Source organism: Agelaius tricolor, unplaced genomic scaffold (genome assembly GCF_023055355.1).
Source record: "Agelaius tricolor isolate 1412-34295 unplaced genomic scaffold, bAgeTri1.0.p SCAF_14, whole genome shotgun sequence".
Classification (NCBI taxonomy): Eukaryota; Metazoa; Chordata; class Aves; order Passeriformes; family Icteridae; genus Agelaius; species Agelaius tricolor.
Genome location: NW_027269274.1, coordinates 62,767 through 79,530, shown reverse-complemented (window position 1 = coordinate 79,530; position 16,764 = coordinate 62,767). Strand labels below are relative to the sequence as shown.

Here is a 16,764-nt window from a genome sequence, read left to right as displayed (position 1 = left end):
AAATAAATGTTGCAAAGAAACACGAATATTAAATCTTTGAGAGAATGATGGATGCAAATGGGCATGAAAACCTTATTTCTAAGATTTTTATCTTTTTCATACAGCTCTAACAAAATGCAACTGCATTAAAGAGATTCCTTTTCGTTCATTTGCTTTGCACCTTGTTATCTCATTACCTGTTAAACACAAACTTAATAGAAAACACTCTTCTTATTTACATCTCTGCATTCCACTGATTGTATGCTATAATTTGACAGCAAGTTCAAATTCAAAGGTGTTGAATGCATTGCTCCTACATTCCTTTGAAAAAGACATTTTCATGTTTGCAAATAACCTGATGGAATGGGGTGAAAGGTTGTTATTAATGTTAGCAGTGCATATGATTTCAGAAGTATGTAATTCATTTATAATTTAGCAGCTCTGTCCAAGGGCCATGACAGTCCTTAAAGCAACTTCTAAAATTCAATGTCCAGTCTGATTAGTTCATGATTTGGGATTTTCTGGTCTATATTTAACTGATGGACTTTGAAACATAAATTCTGTATATATTATTGTTTTGAGAAATTTACAGGAATTAAAAAAAGAAGCAGGGCCCCTTCCAGCATATAGGCTCTCTTTTCATTCAGTCAAGAAGTGAGAAACCTTTCTTACTGAAGAACAAAGCAAACTCTCCCCATTTCCCCTGCCAGCCACAAAAATTAGATCCACTGGATAAACCAAATATTTTTGAATATTCTTTGGTTTCTGCCTGCAAATCATAGGATCCAGATCCACTATTCATTTACAAAGTAAGGAATTAATTTGATGTCTTTTATTTTTTTCACTGATAAAGGCTTATCTTGTATTCTTCCAATCTTTCTTGTAAGCATTTCCTGAGAGGGGTGTAAGTCAGCCAACATGGAGAATCTGCCTAGGATACCTAGGAGGGAAGGCCTTGCTTGTTTGGCCAAGGCTAGCAGGTCTTACATAATAATTTATTACAGTACCTTTCTGTTTCCTGGTCTGTGGTTTGCTGCTTGTTTTCAAAGCCAGTGAAGCTGCTCATATCCACATAGCCATCATTCTCATTAGCAGCAGATAATGCCCTGCTGGGATCTTCAAAAAACTCGGTAAAGGTTCCTGCTCTGGTGGATCTCCGAGGAGGAATTTGTATGTTTTCATAGTCAGAACTCATAGCAGGAATGTTCTCATAGTCAGATGTGTCAGCATTGGGAAAAGAAATAGACCTAGGTTTCGTTAATGGCAGTGGCATGAAAGGAGGTCTGGACCGGTCCTCAAAGGACTCCACCCTTGACACACTCCTGCTGAAGGACTTGAGCGTTCCTTTTCTTTTACCATCCTTATAGAAAAGAACAGCTGAGGGAGACTCAGATGCACGGAGCTTACCCACATGCGATTTTAGTTGAGGTGAGCTACTTAGGCTCCTTCCTTCCAGCTCCATCAGCCTAGGAGGCCCATGATAGCTGGACTCTGATGAGGACCTTGAAGAAGAAACATTAACATCTACATGAACTTTATTCTCACTTTTCTTCTTGAACTTTAGAGTAAGAAACCTCTTAAAAGAAGACTTCTTTTTCTTGGAATACTTAGTAGGTGAGTCATTCTCTATCAAAAGGGAAGGTGAACTTTTAGTGATTGGCTTTTTGGTGATGTAGGCAAGTTCAAACGGAGGTGGTATATCAACAACTGAGGATGGAGTAGATATGCCACATGATGAGAGATGATTTTGCTGGGAAAAACTACCTGAGGAACCATTGACACAAGGCAAGGACAAGTTATCTTCTGTCCTTTTTATTCTAACACCATCCAGTACACAGACATCACTTTCTCTGTAAACAGAGATAGGTATCTCTCTCCCTTCAACAGAATAAGATCGAGGATATAAAAGAAAGCGTCTTGACTTGGTTGGTAAAGCCCTGTTAGCTTCCACTGGTTTTCCTTCCAATGAAAAGGAATTATTGCTCAAGTCTTCTGTCCCACAGCCATTTCGGGAAGAGGGCAAATCAGTTTCAGGTCCAGTTTCTTCTGGAACAGTTTCTGGGACATAGCCTGGCATTCTCCCAGAGAGAGATCGTGTTCTAGTGACAATACTTTTACGATCAATGGGCAGCAAGTTGTTTTCACCATCCATGCCTAATTCACCCTTTTTACTGTGATCAGCTCCTAAATCAGTCTGCACATCATGGACAATTTCATTTTCTTCAGGAAGCACATAAGGATCATCTAGGGAATCACTGCTAGTTTCTCTTTCCTCCAATTCATCAGTCACAATGACCACTTCAGGGACTGCTAGATTTTCACGCAAAACACATTTGGTCCCACATTCTACATTAATTTTGCCATGCTTACAGATTTCTAAGTTGTCCTCAAGTGGGACCTCTTCAGGCGAACTTGGGACACTTTTGCTGAGGCTGTTTGCTTCCACCTCATTGTCTTTGAGTTGCAACTCATCTGACTTAGAGGCTTCCACAGTATCTTCATTATCCTCTTCAACAGTTACAGCTTCTACCTCTGGCTCCATCCCTGGCCTACAAGGTAGACTATCAGAAATCATGCCATCTTCATGCAGAGAGGCTTCTTCTGTCTGAAGATTCTCAACTGAATGTTCCACAGGTATTTCCTCGTGACATTCATTCTCACAAGGTGCAATCTGACACCCGTCATCCATATTCTCTGCATTCACAGTTTCTTCTTCCTCTTTCCCAGAGACTTTGCTTGCTTCACAGGCTACCTCTGATGTCTTCTCACTTTTCCTCTCAGCGATCTGGCAGCCATCACTGGCATTTCCTGTGTTTGTATTATTGTGCTCATTTGGGTCTACTTCCTCCTCTTCAGCTGCTGCTTGATGGGTGAACTCTGCTAAACTGTTTTTGGCACCGCGTTCATCTCCACACAGTTCTAAGTCAGGACCTGTTTCTTCACTGGCATCCTCAGGCAGCATGTCAGGGTTTGCACAGTCATCATTTTCTGAATCCCATTCCATGTTCAAATCAAGCTCTGCATGCACACTGCAGTCATCATTTTGTGCTAGACACCCATCTGCCATTTCTAAAATCTCAGGCAGTTCCTCCTCTTGCCCTACCTTCTCACAAGCTGGGATTGATTCATCTGCAGGCAGTGGCATTGCAATGATATCTCTACAAGTATCATCCATTACTTTCTCATCTGTATTCAAAATGTTATCACTGTCAGTCTCACAATCACTACTGTTCTTCACCAGTTCCAGGTTGTAAGAAGTTTCTTGCCTGTTTTTGGTTTCAGTACAATCACCTACAAAATCCTCAACTTCATCTACATTCCTGGTAGCATTGTTATCCCTGTCTGGGGCATCTAATGACTCCTCACAAAGTGCTTTGGACTGGTCACAGTCTCTGGATGACTCCTCAGAGTCTGGTTCCCTTGATTCAGCAGTATCTGAAGAGTTACAGAGCTCATCTCCGAAGACTTCTTGATTACTGGTATTCTCATCACTAGCAATGTTATCCTCTTCCTTCTCTACCTTTTCTGGAGTTTCTGAGACTTCATTTTCCACAGAGGAATCTAAGTTTTGATCATGCTCATGCTCCAAATCATTAGAGTCTTTGCTGGGCAGCTGAGCTTCAGGAAATACAATGTATTCATTATCTGCCTCAGATCCTAGGCAATCAGCATTGCATTGGTTTCCTTCACACAGTTCTCCACCAAGACACAGCAGTTTCCCATTTGCACATTTATTTAAATTATTGTTGTTAGAAACACTGGATTTGCCCTCAGTGTCAGCTGAGAATTTTGGCTTGGGAGCAATAGGTGGTTTGGGACCCCTAGACAGAGAGTTCGGGTGATGAAGAATATCAGCTCTTGGCAGTGAAGGAGAAAATTTGGAGACAGGTGCTGGAGAAAGATGACCAATAATCTTTGGTTTTGGTGCTAATGGTGGTTTTGAGATTTCTGGAGAAAAGAGACAAAAGTCATGTCAGTCATCTTGGTTTCTTATTAAAGTCAGCAGAATATATCCTGCAATACACTTTATCGGTGACTTGTAATGCAGAAGCAGTCCAGCCAACAAAAAGCTGAAAAGCGAACTGAAGGAGCAAAGCATATGGATTGTCCCTCCATGTGACACTGTAGCTAGTCCAGTGAGCATAGTTTAAGGTCACATCTGAACTGAACTAGATGCAGCCCTAACACTTGGGGAAAGATGTACAGCTGCAGAGCCAAGGATGTATTACACTTCAACCCAAAACATGAAGTCAGTTACTGGTTTAACTCAAGTTATGTTTTCAGTGTACAGCTTCTTCAGCCCTTTAGTCAGAAGATCCTCCATTCCTCCTGTAAATGCCAGAATCCCTTGCAGGTACAAACTTCTCTAAACATCAAAATGTACTTTAAATGTATTTATGTAAATACATTTATTGTTATGTATTTCACATAAGGCCAGCCTTGTACTTCTACTGGTAGTGCTGACACATATGTAGGGGAAATCAAGCAGAATGGCAAGAAACTAGATTGAAGCTATGTGAATTAAATTGTATCTATATCACCATTTTACTCAGTAGCTTGCCTGCCACAGTCATTTCCAGCTGTCTTGATCCTGAAATTATTATTCTTCAAAAACTAAATGAAATGCTGAAAGACTGCATAAGTAGGCAGCAATAGGGATCCTCCCTGGTGCAATTTTTTATGAGATAAAATATGTAGTGTGAAGAAGCCAGCATAACAAATGGTTCCAGATGGTAAGAAGTAGGGAGAAGTGGTTTCCTCCTATTGCTGTTTCCTAGCCATCAATAGATAATTACATAGTTAAGCAATCAGAAATCTCTAATTATAATTTTAATTTACACACTCTGGTGGAAAAAGGAGAGCTCTTCATTGTAAAGAAAAGCATAGGACAAACTATTTCATCATTACAAAGATAGAAACACTTCTTCATGGATAATCTTCATGCACATCACACAAGAAATAACAGAACAGCATCTCAAAAGACAAAAACTGGGACTCTGTTCCTATGTGAAATCCTATCCAAAATCATGGTACGAGCTTCAGAAAGTGTAGCTACTGTACTGTTGTATTTAGAGCATTTTGAAATGCAGACTTTAGATACGTAGAAGTGCAGACAGTTAGAACTGAGCTGTGCACTGTACTGAGAATAAAGGAATATTGAATGCAAACTGCTTGAAAAAGATTCTCTGATTGTCCCGATATTTGGTGGCATAGTACTTTTCTTATCGTTATCCTAATATAATTGGAGTAATTTGTACTGAAATAATACTGGTCTATTTGTTTGTTTGTACTCTGGGAGATATAAAAGGCTGTTTCTTCTGACCTTCTTAACCTTCCTGAAATTTCTGATACACAGAAAGAAGCTGACAATTTGGCATTCTGATGTAATCAGAAAACAGTCTTTCTAGAGTTATGAGACACCAGAGAGATTTTCTCTAAGTTAAAAACTGAATCAGTGATCTCAGCCCAGAAGGAATGAAAAATCTGTTATAAGCAGGTGCCTTATTGCATATACCGCTTAAGAATTATTCTGTATATGGAGTTTTATCCTATCCAGCTGCATGTGGGAGACTTAACTCATGAAAAAGGAGGGAGAGAGAACTGTGTATTCACTAGTCTGCAGTTACTGTGGTGTTTCACAGTATCCACTGCTGGTTTAGGCTGCTGGGTGTCTGTCTAATCACAAAATGGGTAACTCGTTTTTCCCCGCCCATTAAATCAGAAGCTTTACATGCTGAATACTCCACCTTTGCTGAAGTTACATTGCTTCTTTTGCAGGCAGCAGTTGAAGGCTGTAGAGTACTGGAGACTCTTGCCAGTTAAAAGCAGGGAGGCAACAGAAGTGGGTTTAGTATCTTGTAAGCCTGGTGTCGCAGCGAGAGCTACCTTTTACATTTTTAAATTAGTTACTGAAATCATGGAACATCCTAAACTAACTTTCTGGTAGTAAAATGAATGAATTTGTTATTAGCTAAAACTGAGTCTTTACACCTTTACCACCATAATAAAACATTTTCAGGACTAACTCCAAGAAAAATCCCATCATTTTGGAGGTACTACACCACTTTCTGCAGTGCCTAGCCTTTCCTAGGAACGCATATCCAAGAGTAGGATACAAATAACAGTCTGTTCCTGGAATATGACAAAACTTGAAGTTTCTCCATTCTCATCCTTGTTCTTTTCAGAGAGTGTCTGTACCAAAACAGTGAATAATGAGGAAAAGACTGGACTTTAGAGAGTGCTGGGACCTTCCAAGCTTTGTCGTATAAACAAATTTGAAATAAAATAATGACAGGAACTCATTTCCTTTAAGTAAAATAACCATGGAGACATCCACTTAAAAGAAATGCAACTTAAACAATTACCCACTTTCCCTCCAGTGATAATTTTCTACAGCAAAAGGATCAAATAATCTTGAGTTTTTCCTTCTGGTACCTTCAGTAACACTGCTGTTGGAAGAGAACTTATGGTAATGGAGCCTGTTCATAGTATGATAATAGGCATTGTCACGTCCTTCTCCTACCCACTTGTGCCAGCTACTGGTCACTACTGTTCCCTTACATAGTTTTTTTTCCCTAACTGCTTTGTCCATTGATCTTGCCTTTCATGAGACCCCTTAAACAATTTTCCTTTTTCTTTGGTGGCAGTGTGAGGAAGAGGTAACAGGAGGAATGCAAGCGTTTGTTTAAAAAATAACCCAAACAAAAGAAACCACAGCTTCTTGCCTTTTATCACAATTTCATTCTGCTTCAATTTCTGCTTCCTTTGCTGTCTGAGCCACTTGAAAGGTTCTGGCTGTAACTTCTAAATGCAACATTGCACCATAAGTAATGTGTATGCTCCCAAATAATTGTGCATGTTTATTTTAGGATGTATTTTATGTTGGAGGGAGACACACCCACCTTGTGCTTAAAAGGAAACTCTTGGGGAATACAAATTCCTTTAGCCTGCTCCTCCCCTTATTGTTCAGTGCTTCCTTGTACTGACAAGGACCGCTTCCTCTCCTTGCCCACCTTCCTTGAGGCAACCCTGCATAATTCAATTCCTGCCATGATCCATATGAAATTAAATTACATTAGTCTCCTCCTGTCCAAGTTTCTACGCAGTCAACAGTAGTCTAGCAGGTCACCTGATATAGCTCTCCTGGAATAGCAAGCAACCCATGCAGCCTTCACTGTTCAAGTGTTTCTTTGAAACAATATATATTTTGTAGTATGGTATTACCAGAAATACCACAACTGCCCACTTTCAAATAATTTCAAATTTAGGATTTCAAATTTAGCCTAGAATTTAATTAGGGTTTATAAGGGACCATACCTACAAAACACCACCACTGAGAACTAACTAAACACTGACGTTTAACATTTGCCTGGATATACTGTAGATATGTCCCAGGGCCATGGTCTCTGCTAGTGGCTCAAGAAAGTACATAGCTCTAGAGTGCATATACTGGTTCCAGCCTTGACTGGTGCTGCAATCCGGTTCAGGCTTCTTTTAAGATGCTGAAAGTAGCTTTTTCTGACCAACGAACTTTTGTGGACCTGTGCTTCCTCCATGCCTTTGGCACTAATTCAACTCAGACATTTGTTAAAATGGCAAAGGCACTGAGGACAGAGGGCAGAAATGCATTGTTCAGGGATTTGCAGAGCTTTTGGGTGGAAGTGACAGGGCAGGTGAAGGGACAATATTGCAACAGTGGGATGGGACTGCGCCAAACTGGGAATCCTGGTAGAAACCAAGTCTTGTCTGCCACTGCTTCTGCCCAGGAAGAAGGGATTGAAATCCACAGATAGAAAGTATCTGAGAAATAGGAGGTAGAGGGAGACTATCCAGACAAGGACACAAGAAAGTCCTGTTCAGCTCTGATCAGGAGCTTTATAATTTCACATAGCTATATCAGAATGAAGTTAAAACTGATTTTCTAGAAGATTTTGGTCTAAAGTCAGCAAAAGGCAGACTACACATCTTAGTATCACCATATTTTAATCCTGTAATTAATTGTTGATTTAAAAAATGAAGCCCTTATTTCCATTTAGCGCTGCCTTGCTTCTATTTCCAGCACTTAATATTGCTTCTTCCATTGAAACATTCCATTTATTATTGTTTCTTCCATATTATTAATTGTGCAATATTTGACGCAGAAATAGTTCTCTTTGTTTTACAGCATATAGGTGCATCATTTATTTCACACTACTGGAGAAAAGTCTGAGATTACAAAAATTACATAAGAAGTGGAAACAGTTGCATGGGAGTCACTTGAAATGGAAAATGTATTCAGACTAGGATTTTCAAATGATATAGGACTGCAAGTCTTGCTATTAAGTGGGGTTCCAGTCCAGATTCAGGTACTAGTTCGACTTGAACAGGTATTAGATATTTACATGGCTTTTGCGAATTTGGACTTCAGGAACTTGAAATACGAGGTCAAAATCAGCAGGCCCCTAAATGCCTCCGATATTTATGAAAATGGTATTTCATGTTCTTTGTAAGCCTGATACTTTTGAGAAGTATCTATCCTATCAGTATGTGTTCTTGTGATCAAAGGTACTCTGCAAATAGCAAGAAGGCTCCATAGTGTGAAGATAGACCTATAGTCACTAGTAACTGTCCCAACAATTCCCATAGGAATTTTATCATCTTAAAAGTCATAGCTGCAATATTAACAGCTGGGCTGTCAAAGCCCACCCCACTCTGCTGCTATGTACAGTTACAGGAACACATCTTCTATGATCAGATCAGTGCATTCTGATGCTGGGATATCAGATCAATACCTTACAAATTTCTGCTACTATACAACTTTACTGCAGTCATCTATAAATATAATACAACAGCACAATATTCCACAATGAAACAGTGTTGGAGAAGGGGAAAAAATCAAAAGGCAATAAAATCAGGAAAGGGTATGTTTCTACACCAAAATCATCTTGATCCTAAAAATTCTCCCATGTTTTTCACTGTCTCTAGCAGACTGTACATATTAGTCTTCCTGGTGGGCTTAGCAACGAAAAACCACATGTACATGACAAATAATCTTGGTTCTAAACTACTACCATACATTTTTTTTAAATGTAATTGTAAGCATTTGCGATGTTACCAGTTTGGCTCTGTTTTCACAACAGTAACCTAACACTGAGGCAGACAACCGGTTGTTTCATATATTGCTTCCTGGGAGCCAAAGAAGATGGTTAAAATTCTCTGACAGGTCCATACAGCATTTTTTCCTATATCACTTTCAGTAGCAGCTGAAAGAATATATAGTCTGCTTATATCTCTGAACAATCTGGAGTCTAATGTCTGTACACTTTTCATTTTACATCATTTCACCACCTGGCAAAAAAATTACTAGAGGCTAGAAGGTCCTATATATGAAGCTGGTGTGGTCTCTTGTCTCTTACCACAGATTTCCTGTGGCCTTGGGTGGATTGCTTCATCTTTTCATATCAGTTTTGCATCTCTGAGGATAATCCATATCTCCCTTCCTGTTCTCAGTCTGTCATTACTTTAAGTTCTGTGGGATCAAGGCTGCCATATATGCCTGCACATATGACTCTACTTACTGGTGCTATGCATTACTTACTATAATACAATGATAGCCTAATGCTGGTGCCCAAGTCGTACCAGTTAATAAATATCCCTCTCCTTCAGATTCAGTAGGAAGTTCTGCTTTGCACTGATGGGGGAGACATTCCTTGCATTGTGCAAACATACAAAACAAAGGCTGAGAAGGGATATGAGCACTCTATAAATACAACCTGGAGGTAAACACCAGAAGAGGAAAAGAACTATTTTTAAGCAAAAGGACAATGTAATCACAAGAATAAATGGTGTTGAATCTGGTCTGGAAACCAGGAGTAGCAGGAGAGCTACCTGAAAAGTTTTTGTTTAGGATATAATTGGAGGAATTATTAAAAGCAGCAATAACAACGGGTGCCGCTTTTGATAATGAAGGCAGTCCCATTCAGTCCTACATTCCTCAAAACTAATAAAGTTTAGTGGATTAATCTAATATTCCTTACCCTGCACTTCCACTGACAACAGGAGTAGATTAGAGCTGGTCTGTTTTAAATAATGGAGAGATGAAGAAAGACAGGTAGGAGCATCATTGCTGAAGTTATTTTTGGATGGCTTCATTTTCAAATGAGTTTGTCTCCTGGGAGGGACAGAATCCAAACCAGGATCAGAAAACAGAATGGAACTATCACCAGATTTTAGGACTACTAGAGGAAGAAGAACCTTTTTGCTTTAAATTCAGAGGAGTGGTATAACACATTGATACAACAGTGGAGTGCTGGATTTGACAGAAAATAACTTTTCCAATCCTATGTTACTATGCTTTGGCAAACAATGAATCATAGTTTCCCAGCACAGAACAGTTGTAGGGCAAGGTATCTAGCGGTAAAATCTCTGGGCTTCAGGATGTACCCATACATTGCAAGTGAGGTGCCCAGCAATATTTACCTGGAGCAAGCAAACACAACGGAAATTTTTAGGGCTAACAAAGAAGATCTGTTGCTCATCATCTTTAATTCTAGAAAGAGCTTTAAATTTTTCTAAATAATTCCAGTTAGCAATAATTGTTTCCTATATTGTTATGCTTTTCACACACATGCCTCATCCCTGAAAATTGGAGTCTTGGTGAACAGTTTAAAGTTTGCCCCAATTTTCCAGTGGCTTCTTTTTTCTGTTTTAACTGTTGAATGCCTGTTCCCTTATTCTGTCTCTTTCACCTTCCCAGTTTCCATCAAGGAAAAATCTGAAAAGTTAACAGAGAGGAGGAGGAAGGGTTTGGGTTTCCCTTAGAGAGCAAATTCTGCAAAAAACATTACCTTCCCCCAAAAATATACTCTTGGAAAGAAACTCACAGCAGATATTCTAGGAACTTCGTGAACGGTTGAGTGTGTCCGAGGGAGTAGTGGGCGCACAGCCGTGTCCCTTAGCCTCGCCGGTCTGCCAGCCTGGTTGTCCCCGGAGCACCTAACCTCGCCCGCCCTTGATCCTTCAATGGCTGGGCAAGCAACGGGGCACTCACAGCCTCGGGGAGCCACTGAGCACCTGCTGGATTGCGGGGAAAAGGAGGGCCGGCCCTGGACGGAGGGTGCCCAGGGGAGAGGTGCCAGCCCCAGCGGCACGGCCCAGAACCTGCCGGCCCCGAAGGAGGGATGCCGGGACGAAGGGGGACGCGAGCCCCGGAGGAGCTGTGCCTGGGCAGGGGGTCTGTCCTGGTGATAGGATGTGCCGGCCCGAGGGAAGGAGGGAGCCGAAGGAAGGAAGCCCGCCCGGCGTTTGCCAGCCCCGGGGAAAAGATGTCCAGAAGCAGAGACCCTTGCCGGCGGGCCCGCGCACTTACCGGCGTTGTTCATCTTCCACCCCAACTTCGCTCGCCGGCTGCTCCGGGCGCTCAGCGCATGGCTCCGGGGGCCCCGCCGCCCTCGCCCCTCGAGGCCGCGCCCGGCCCTACAGCCCCTGCGGGGGCACGGGAGCGCAGCGGGACGGCCGGACGCGGACGGCGGGCTGGGCGGGCGGCGGTGCCGGCCGGGGGCGGTCAGCGCCGCGCGCCTCCGCCCTGCCCCGCGCGCGGCCCGTCGGGGGGCGGTGGCGGCGCCGGGGCCCCGCACGGCCGGCGGCGCGCGGGGCCGGACCGGGCGGGGCAGGACCGACTGCGTGCAGGCAGCGCCCGCCGCGGGGCGAGTCCGGGGGTCCCCGTGGGGAGTGAAGGACATGGATGCGGCACGGATGCCCAAGCGCGCGAATATTTAAAGGCGCGGCGGGGTCCTTCGGCCTCCTTTTCGCGTGCCTCCCCCCCCCCCCCCCCCCGCTTCGTGTCCCCACTCCTCTTCCACCGCCCTTGGTCCCCCTTTGCGCTCTACATGGTCCCTTTCAGCCCCTTCTCCATCCCCTCTCCCGCTTTCTCTACTCCCTCCGTATCGCCTGCATCTCCCCCCCTCTCCTTACATCTTTTTCCCTCTCCATCCTTTTCTTCCTGCCCAGTCGTCCTTTCTCTCCATAATTTCTCCCCTTCCATCCATCCCCCTCAATCTATTCATTCACACCCACCCACCCACTCCATTCCCCTGAGGAACACGACCGCCCCAGCCTAGGACCCTCCAGAGAACGAGGTTCGGGGAGGCCCCCGCCCCGCCCCAGGCGTTTTTCCCTAACCAGGAGCATCCCTGCAGGGCCGACAGCACCTGCTGCTGGAAGCGGGATCTGAGTGCAGAGGAGCCAGGCACGGTCCCTCGCATACAAACCACACTTGCTCAGAGCAGTTTCAGGCAGCTGCAGGATGCTGTCTGCAGCCCTCTCCCATAAGTCAGCAACTGGCTCAACGAAGTTAACGCAGGCACCTAGTTTTCGGGCTGGTAGCAGCACTAACACCCAAACAAAATTGGATCGCCCTCTTCCTCTCAATGGAGGTATTATATCGCCTTGCCACGTTTCCCAGTGGGGCTGGTATTGCTCACGCAAGTAAGCAGAACTTGGCAGATTCCACCCCCCCGGGTAAGAAATCTCAGGAGGGCTGAAGCTGATCTCGAGATTCGCTTCCCTAGACTGGGACGGATCCTTCCTTCCCTGAGCAGGACGGTTGTTTGCAGCAAGCCCGGAGTTCTGCAAGCCAGCAGAGAGAGGAGAGAAGTGGGGAGAAGTACCACGTTGTACTTGCCCAGTGTCCAAGTAGGGATATGAAGCTGTCAGTTCTTAGTTTGACATTTTGAATCCCCCAGGAACCATGACAATTGCTAACACCATCCAGAGAAACCTAATTTTAAATGCTGTTGTGTTTTTGCAAAGGGCCTAATAACTAAGATCATCCTGCTGGCAGGTGCTCTATAGTACAGGCAAAGTTCTTTTCTTGACCTTTCTTTTTTTTGACTTTTATCTCATTGTGACTGATGGGGTGCAGGGTGCCTTGCACTGTAACACACAGACCTCTCAAGAGAGAAAGCAAGCAGAAAGGGGAAATGGGAGTGGGAAGCAGAAATGGGAATTCTTTGCACGGGCTTAAGTGTCTCCCACTGAGGCTGGTATCCAGGAATGCTGAGTTTTGATTCTCTAGGGGACCCTGGTTGTCTCACTATGACTCTAAGTATGCATTTGCAATGCTGTATGGTTTTGGAGATGGATAAATTCACAGTAGCAGCTCTTTTCTTACTACTCTGACTGATATAAAGGCCTATATAGTCCCTCACATCATAATGTGTCTGGTCTGTGCCCTGGTGCAGGGAACAAAATGGGTTTCCCTGGTCCACCTATGACCAGCTGTCATGCAAGCTTCTCCCATCTTCATGTATTGGTCCCTGATTTTATTCTTGCCACCTGCAGCCTTGATGTCTGTGTCAAGCAAAATAAATAAGATGTCAATACAAAGCACCATGTGAAATAGCTTCAAGAATACAGATTTAAGATCTTGAAAATGCTGGGGAAAAGTTTATGGGACACAATGGAAAAAGAATGCACAATTTTGAAAAATCAAGCAAGTAAGAGTGATTTGGGAAAAATTCCTTGAATATGTTTTCCAGGAGAATAACTTTTTGGCTAAACAGCTGCAAAAAAAAATAAACAGTAGGGAAAGGGGCAGCAGGGAGGCAAGAAACAAGTTGTCACAGAAGAATTGAGAATGTTGGCTGCAGAATTTGGGGGAATTTCCAAATAAACTAAAAAACATAGTCTAGACTACAAAGTTTCCTCATACCTAAATACATGGTGGAAGAATGGTTAAATATGTTACCATGTAAACAAAGCCATTGTAAAAGAGATGTTGCAATTAGACTAGATGGTGTTGTAATTAATATAGTGCCCTTCACACAAAATCTTTTTTGGTCTGCTGTAGGACAAAGAACCATGATACTTCATAGGTTTTGAGCCAAACAATTGATTTGTGAAAAATTTCATTTTTCTGTGGAGGTAGCTGAACACTCCAGCGGAACCCTATACTTAACGACAACAAGAACTTGTCAGGAGTTAGGAACTCCTGTTCCTAACATCATGCCATTAGCTCAAAGCCTGGCTAAGGGGCAGACATTGCCTGAGGTTAATTTTGGGACCTAGCTCTGTACAGGCTGAGTGCTTCTCACAAGTTTCTGACTGCCTGTGCTCAAATCTGCTTCCTAATGTAAAGAGCATGGTGCCAGGGTACCTCTAAGAGTTATTGACTCCTTTCTTTTGTAATCTGATCTGATTGGTTTCAACTTTGAACTGATTTGTGGTGGTTAAAAATGTAACCAATGCACTGCTACAAGATATTGTACTCTTCACCAAGGAATGCGTTTTTGAGCAGTTCAGACGAATTTTGGGCTCCGAGAACTGCTGCAGGGCAATTAGACTACAATTTGGATTCAACAGGGAAAACCCCCAAAAATCTGTGCAACTAAAGTATACCTAGTAAGCAAAAGCCTTATATTCTTTTTATTATTAGCCTAAAAGACAATCCAGAGTGCAATTTCCTGTACTGAAATGATGAAATGTTGTGAGAATTTTGTAGTTAAAGGCAAGTAAGACCCATAAAATAAGTGCTTGAAATTTGTCTGTTTACTCTGTAATCCTCTTGAAAAATAATGGGGAATGATCTGTATTACAAATGGAATAATAGGAAGGTGAATGCATGTGAACATGTTCAGGAGATGCTTAAGGGTCAAATCAAGTTTTAGCAGCCAGAAGACGAATCTCTGCTTTTGCAAGCATATCCTGCAATTAAGGTTTTAAAGGGTGGAGTCCACACCACATAACACATTCCTTGAAGTAAGCAGAGTTCAGAACAGAAAAATCATTTTCCCCAGGGAGAACCCATGACTTAATTGATGAGAGGTGAAATTGACACATCTAATTTCTTAAGTCATCTATAGCAATAAATTAAGCATATATTTTAAAAATAATTTTGACTAACTTTTAATACTGAGATGTCTTTTAACAAAGGATTACGTAATATAATAGGGATTAACATAACCCAACTACCCATTTGACAAATTTTATGAATTTAAAACTCAGATGAATGTTCTAGGTTTATAGGTCCCCATCCAGCAGCTGTTTTAAGTAAATGTTTGAATTTAATCAAGTGCATATAATCTGTTTTAAGTAGGGTTACTCTGTATGCTTAAGTGCCCTGTTAGATCAAAGCTATCTAGCATGCTGGAGTCTTATTTTTTTATCATTGTAACATAAGCTAGCACTCTTTTTGCCATTTTAATGGAGCCCTATAGAGTCCGTCTATCATACATACTAGCTAAGCATCCTAATTGTTATTTTTAGGCCTCTTTATGTTATTCCACAGAGGTGTTTGCCAAGATGACGTCTGCTTCTTTATAAGTAGTGTTTCAGGGCATTTTTCATGACCTTTCACCCTTCTGTCTCTTTTTCTTTATGGTTTATAGGTTTGGATTTTTGGGGTTTGGAGTTACTTTATCACTATTTCTGTGTCAGTGGCCTTACTAAAAGAAATTTTCTGGCATTAAACTAAAAATACTGGGGGTGAGGGAAGAGGGTGCATTTGACCTCAAAATGACATTGGGTTAAACTTAGTTCCTAGTAGGCAGAATTTCAGAAACCAACATTGCTTTATAAATCTTTATATGCATCTGTTCTTAGTTGCCTTAAAAATCACCTATTTTCACATTATTTTGATATTACCTGGTACATTCTAGCTGGTAGTATGCCACCCAAGAAACCACCAGACAGAGAGAAGTGGTTCAACAACACATCTCTCTTGGTGACCTGGGAAACCCAAGAGTGTAGATCTATAGCACAGGGTACATAGGGTAGCTAATCCCTTGTGTTTCTCTTTGTAAGTATGCCTGGGACATCTGAAAGGCTGAATGTGTTGGGAAAAATTGTTATATTGGCAGGGATTCATGCCGATCAGGCCTACTTTAACGTTATTCTACAAAAGCATTTCAATTATTGCAGTAAAGTGGTGCTGCATGTTACAAAAAGTGAAATAATTTACTAAAGCAGGATGAAAAAAAAGTGTAGCTCTTTTAATAACTACAAGCATTCCTTGGTATGTCAGATAAATTCAAATGTAAAATATGGGCAGCTGTGATGAACTGAGCATAGTAATAGGTAAATACAGTAAATACTGGTAGGTAAACACTTTTCAGTTATTTATCTTTTCTGTGATGTGGCACTAGAGCCAGATGTCATTGCTACCTGTGTCTGTGGAACTTTATATCTTTCAGTGACTTGGCATGTCATCTCTCAGACTTTCTTGGTTTCTTTTTCCTCTCTGCTCAAAAGGCTGACTGACACCAAGTCAGGCTCAGAGACAGAACAGTAGGGAGTGCTGTAGTGAGAGTCCTGATCAGTCAGTATTCCTCAGTGGCCTGGCGATCCACAAGAGATGTGCTGTATTAGAATTGGAGTTGCATTGGCAGGATGTGTCTTAAATTTGTAGTTCTGTAGTACTCCAAGTTTCTTCAGTGAGAAGTTAATATTCTCTTGTGAGTTCTTGATAGAGAAGGAAGTTGAAGGACTGTCGCTCAGATGAGATCTCAAAGATTATTGGCGAAAATTTCTTTGAAAGACAGAAATGAAAACAAATGTTGTCATGTCCATTGGAGACTGAGATGAAATCCTTCACCCTGCAGGAGCCCATATTGCCTGGCTAAAACATAAGTGTCTGAAAGCAAAGCTTGCTCATATCAAAATTTTACAGCATTAGCTGCTCATCTCAGCACAATTCAGCACAATACTTCCTGGCATATAATGGTAATTTTTCCTATTTTTTAGCACCAATATACCTTTTATGACAAACAGTTTGCTTGCTGCCTTCACTCTACATTTGTGCTCTTCTTT

General features: G+C 42.0%; 1 protein-coding gene across 2 annotated transcripts in view; it reads right to left on the bottom strand.

The window, feature by feature from the left end:
• The window catches only part of FGD5 (FYVE, RhoGEF and PH domain containing 5), a 78,178-nt gene extending 66,572 nt beyond the window's left edge, over nt 1-11,606 (bottom strand). For both annotated transcript variants that reach the window (XM_071439226.1, XM_071439227.1), the window contains exons 1-2: nt 11,327-11,606; nt 987-3,927 (exon numbers count right to left, since the gene is read on the bottom strand). In XM_071439226.1, the coding sequence (XP_071295327.1) occupies nt 987-3,927; nt 11,327-11,339 (2,954 nt within the window). In that variant the 5' untranslated portion in view covers nt 11,340-11,606. The remainder of the gene's footprint in view (nt 1-986; nt 3,928-11,326) is intronic.
• Nucleotides 11,607-16,764: the final 5,158 nt, after the last annotated feature.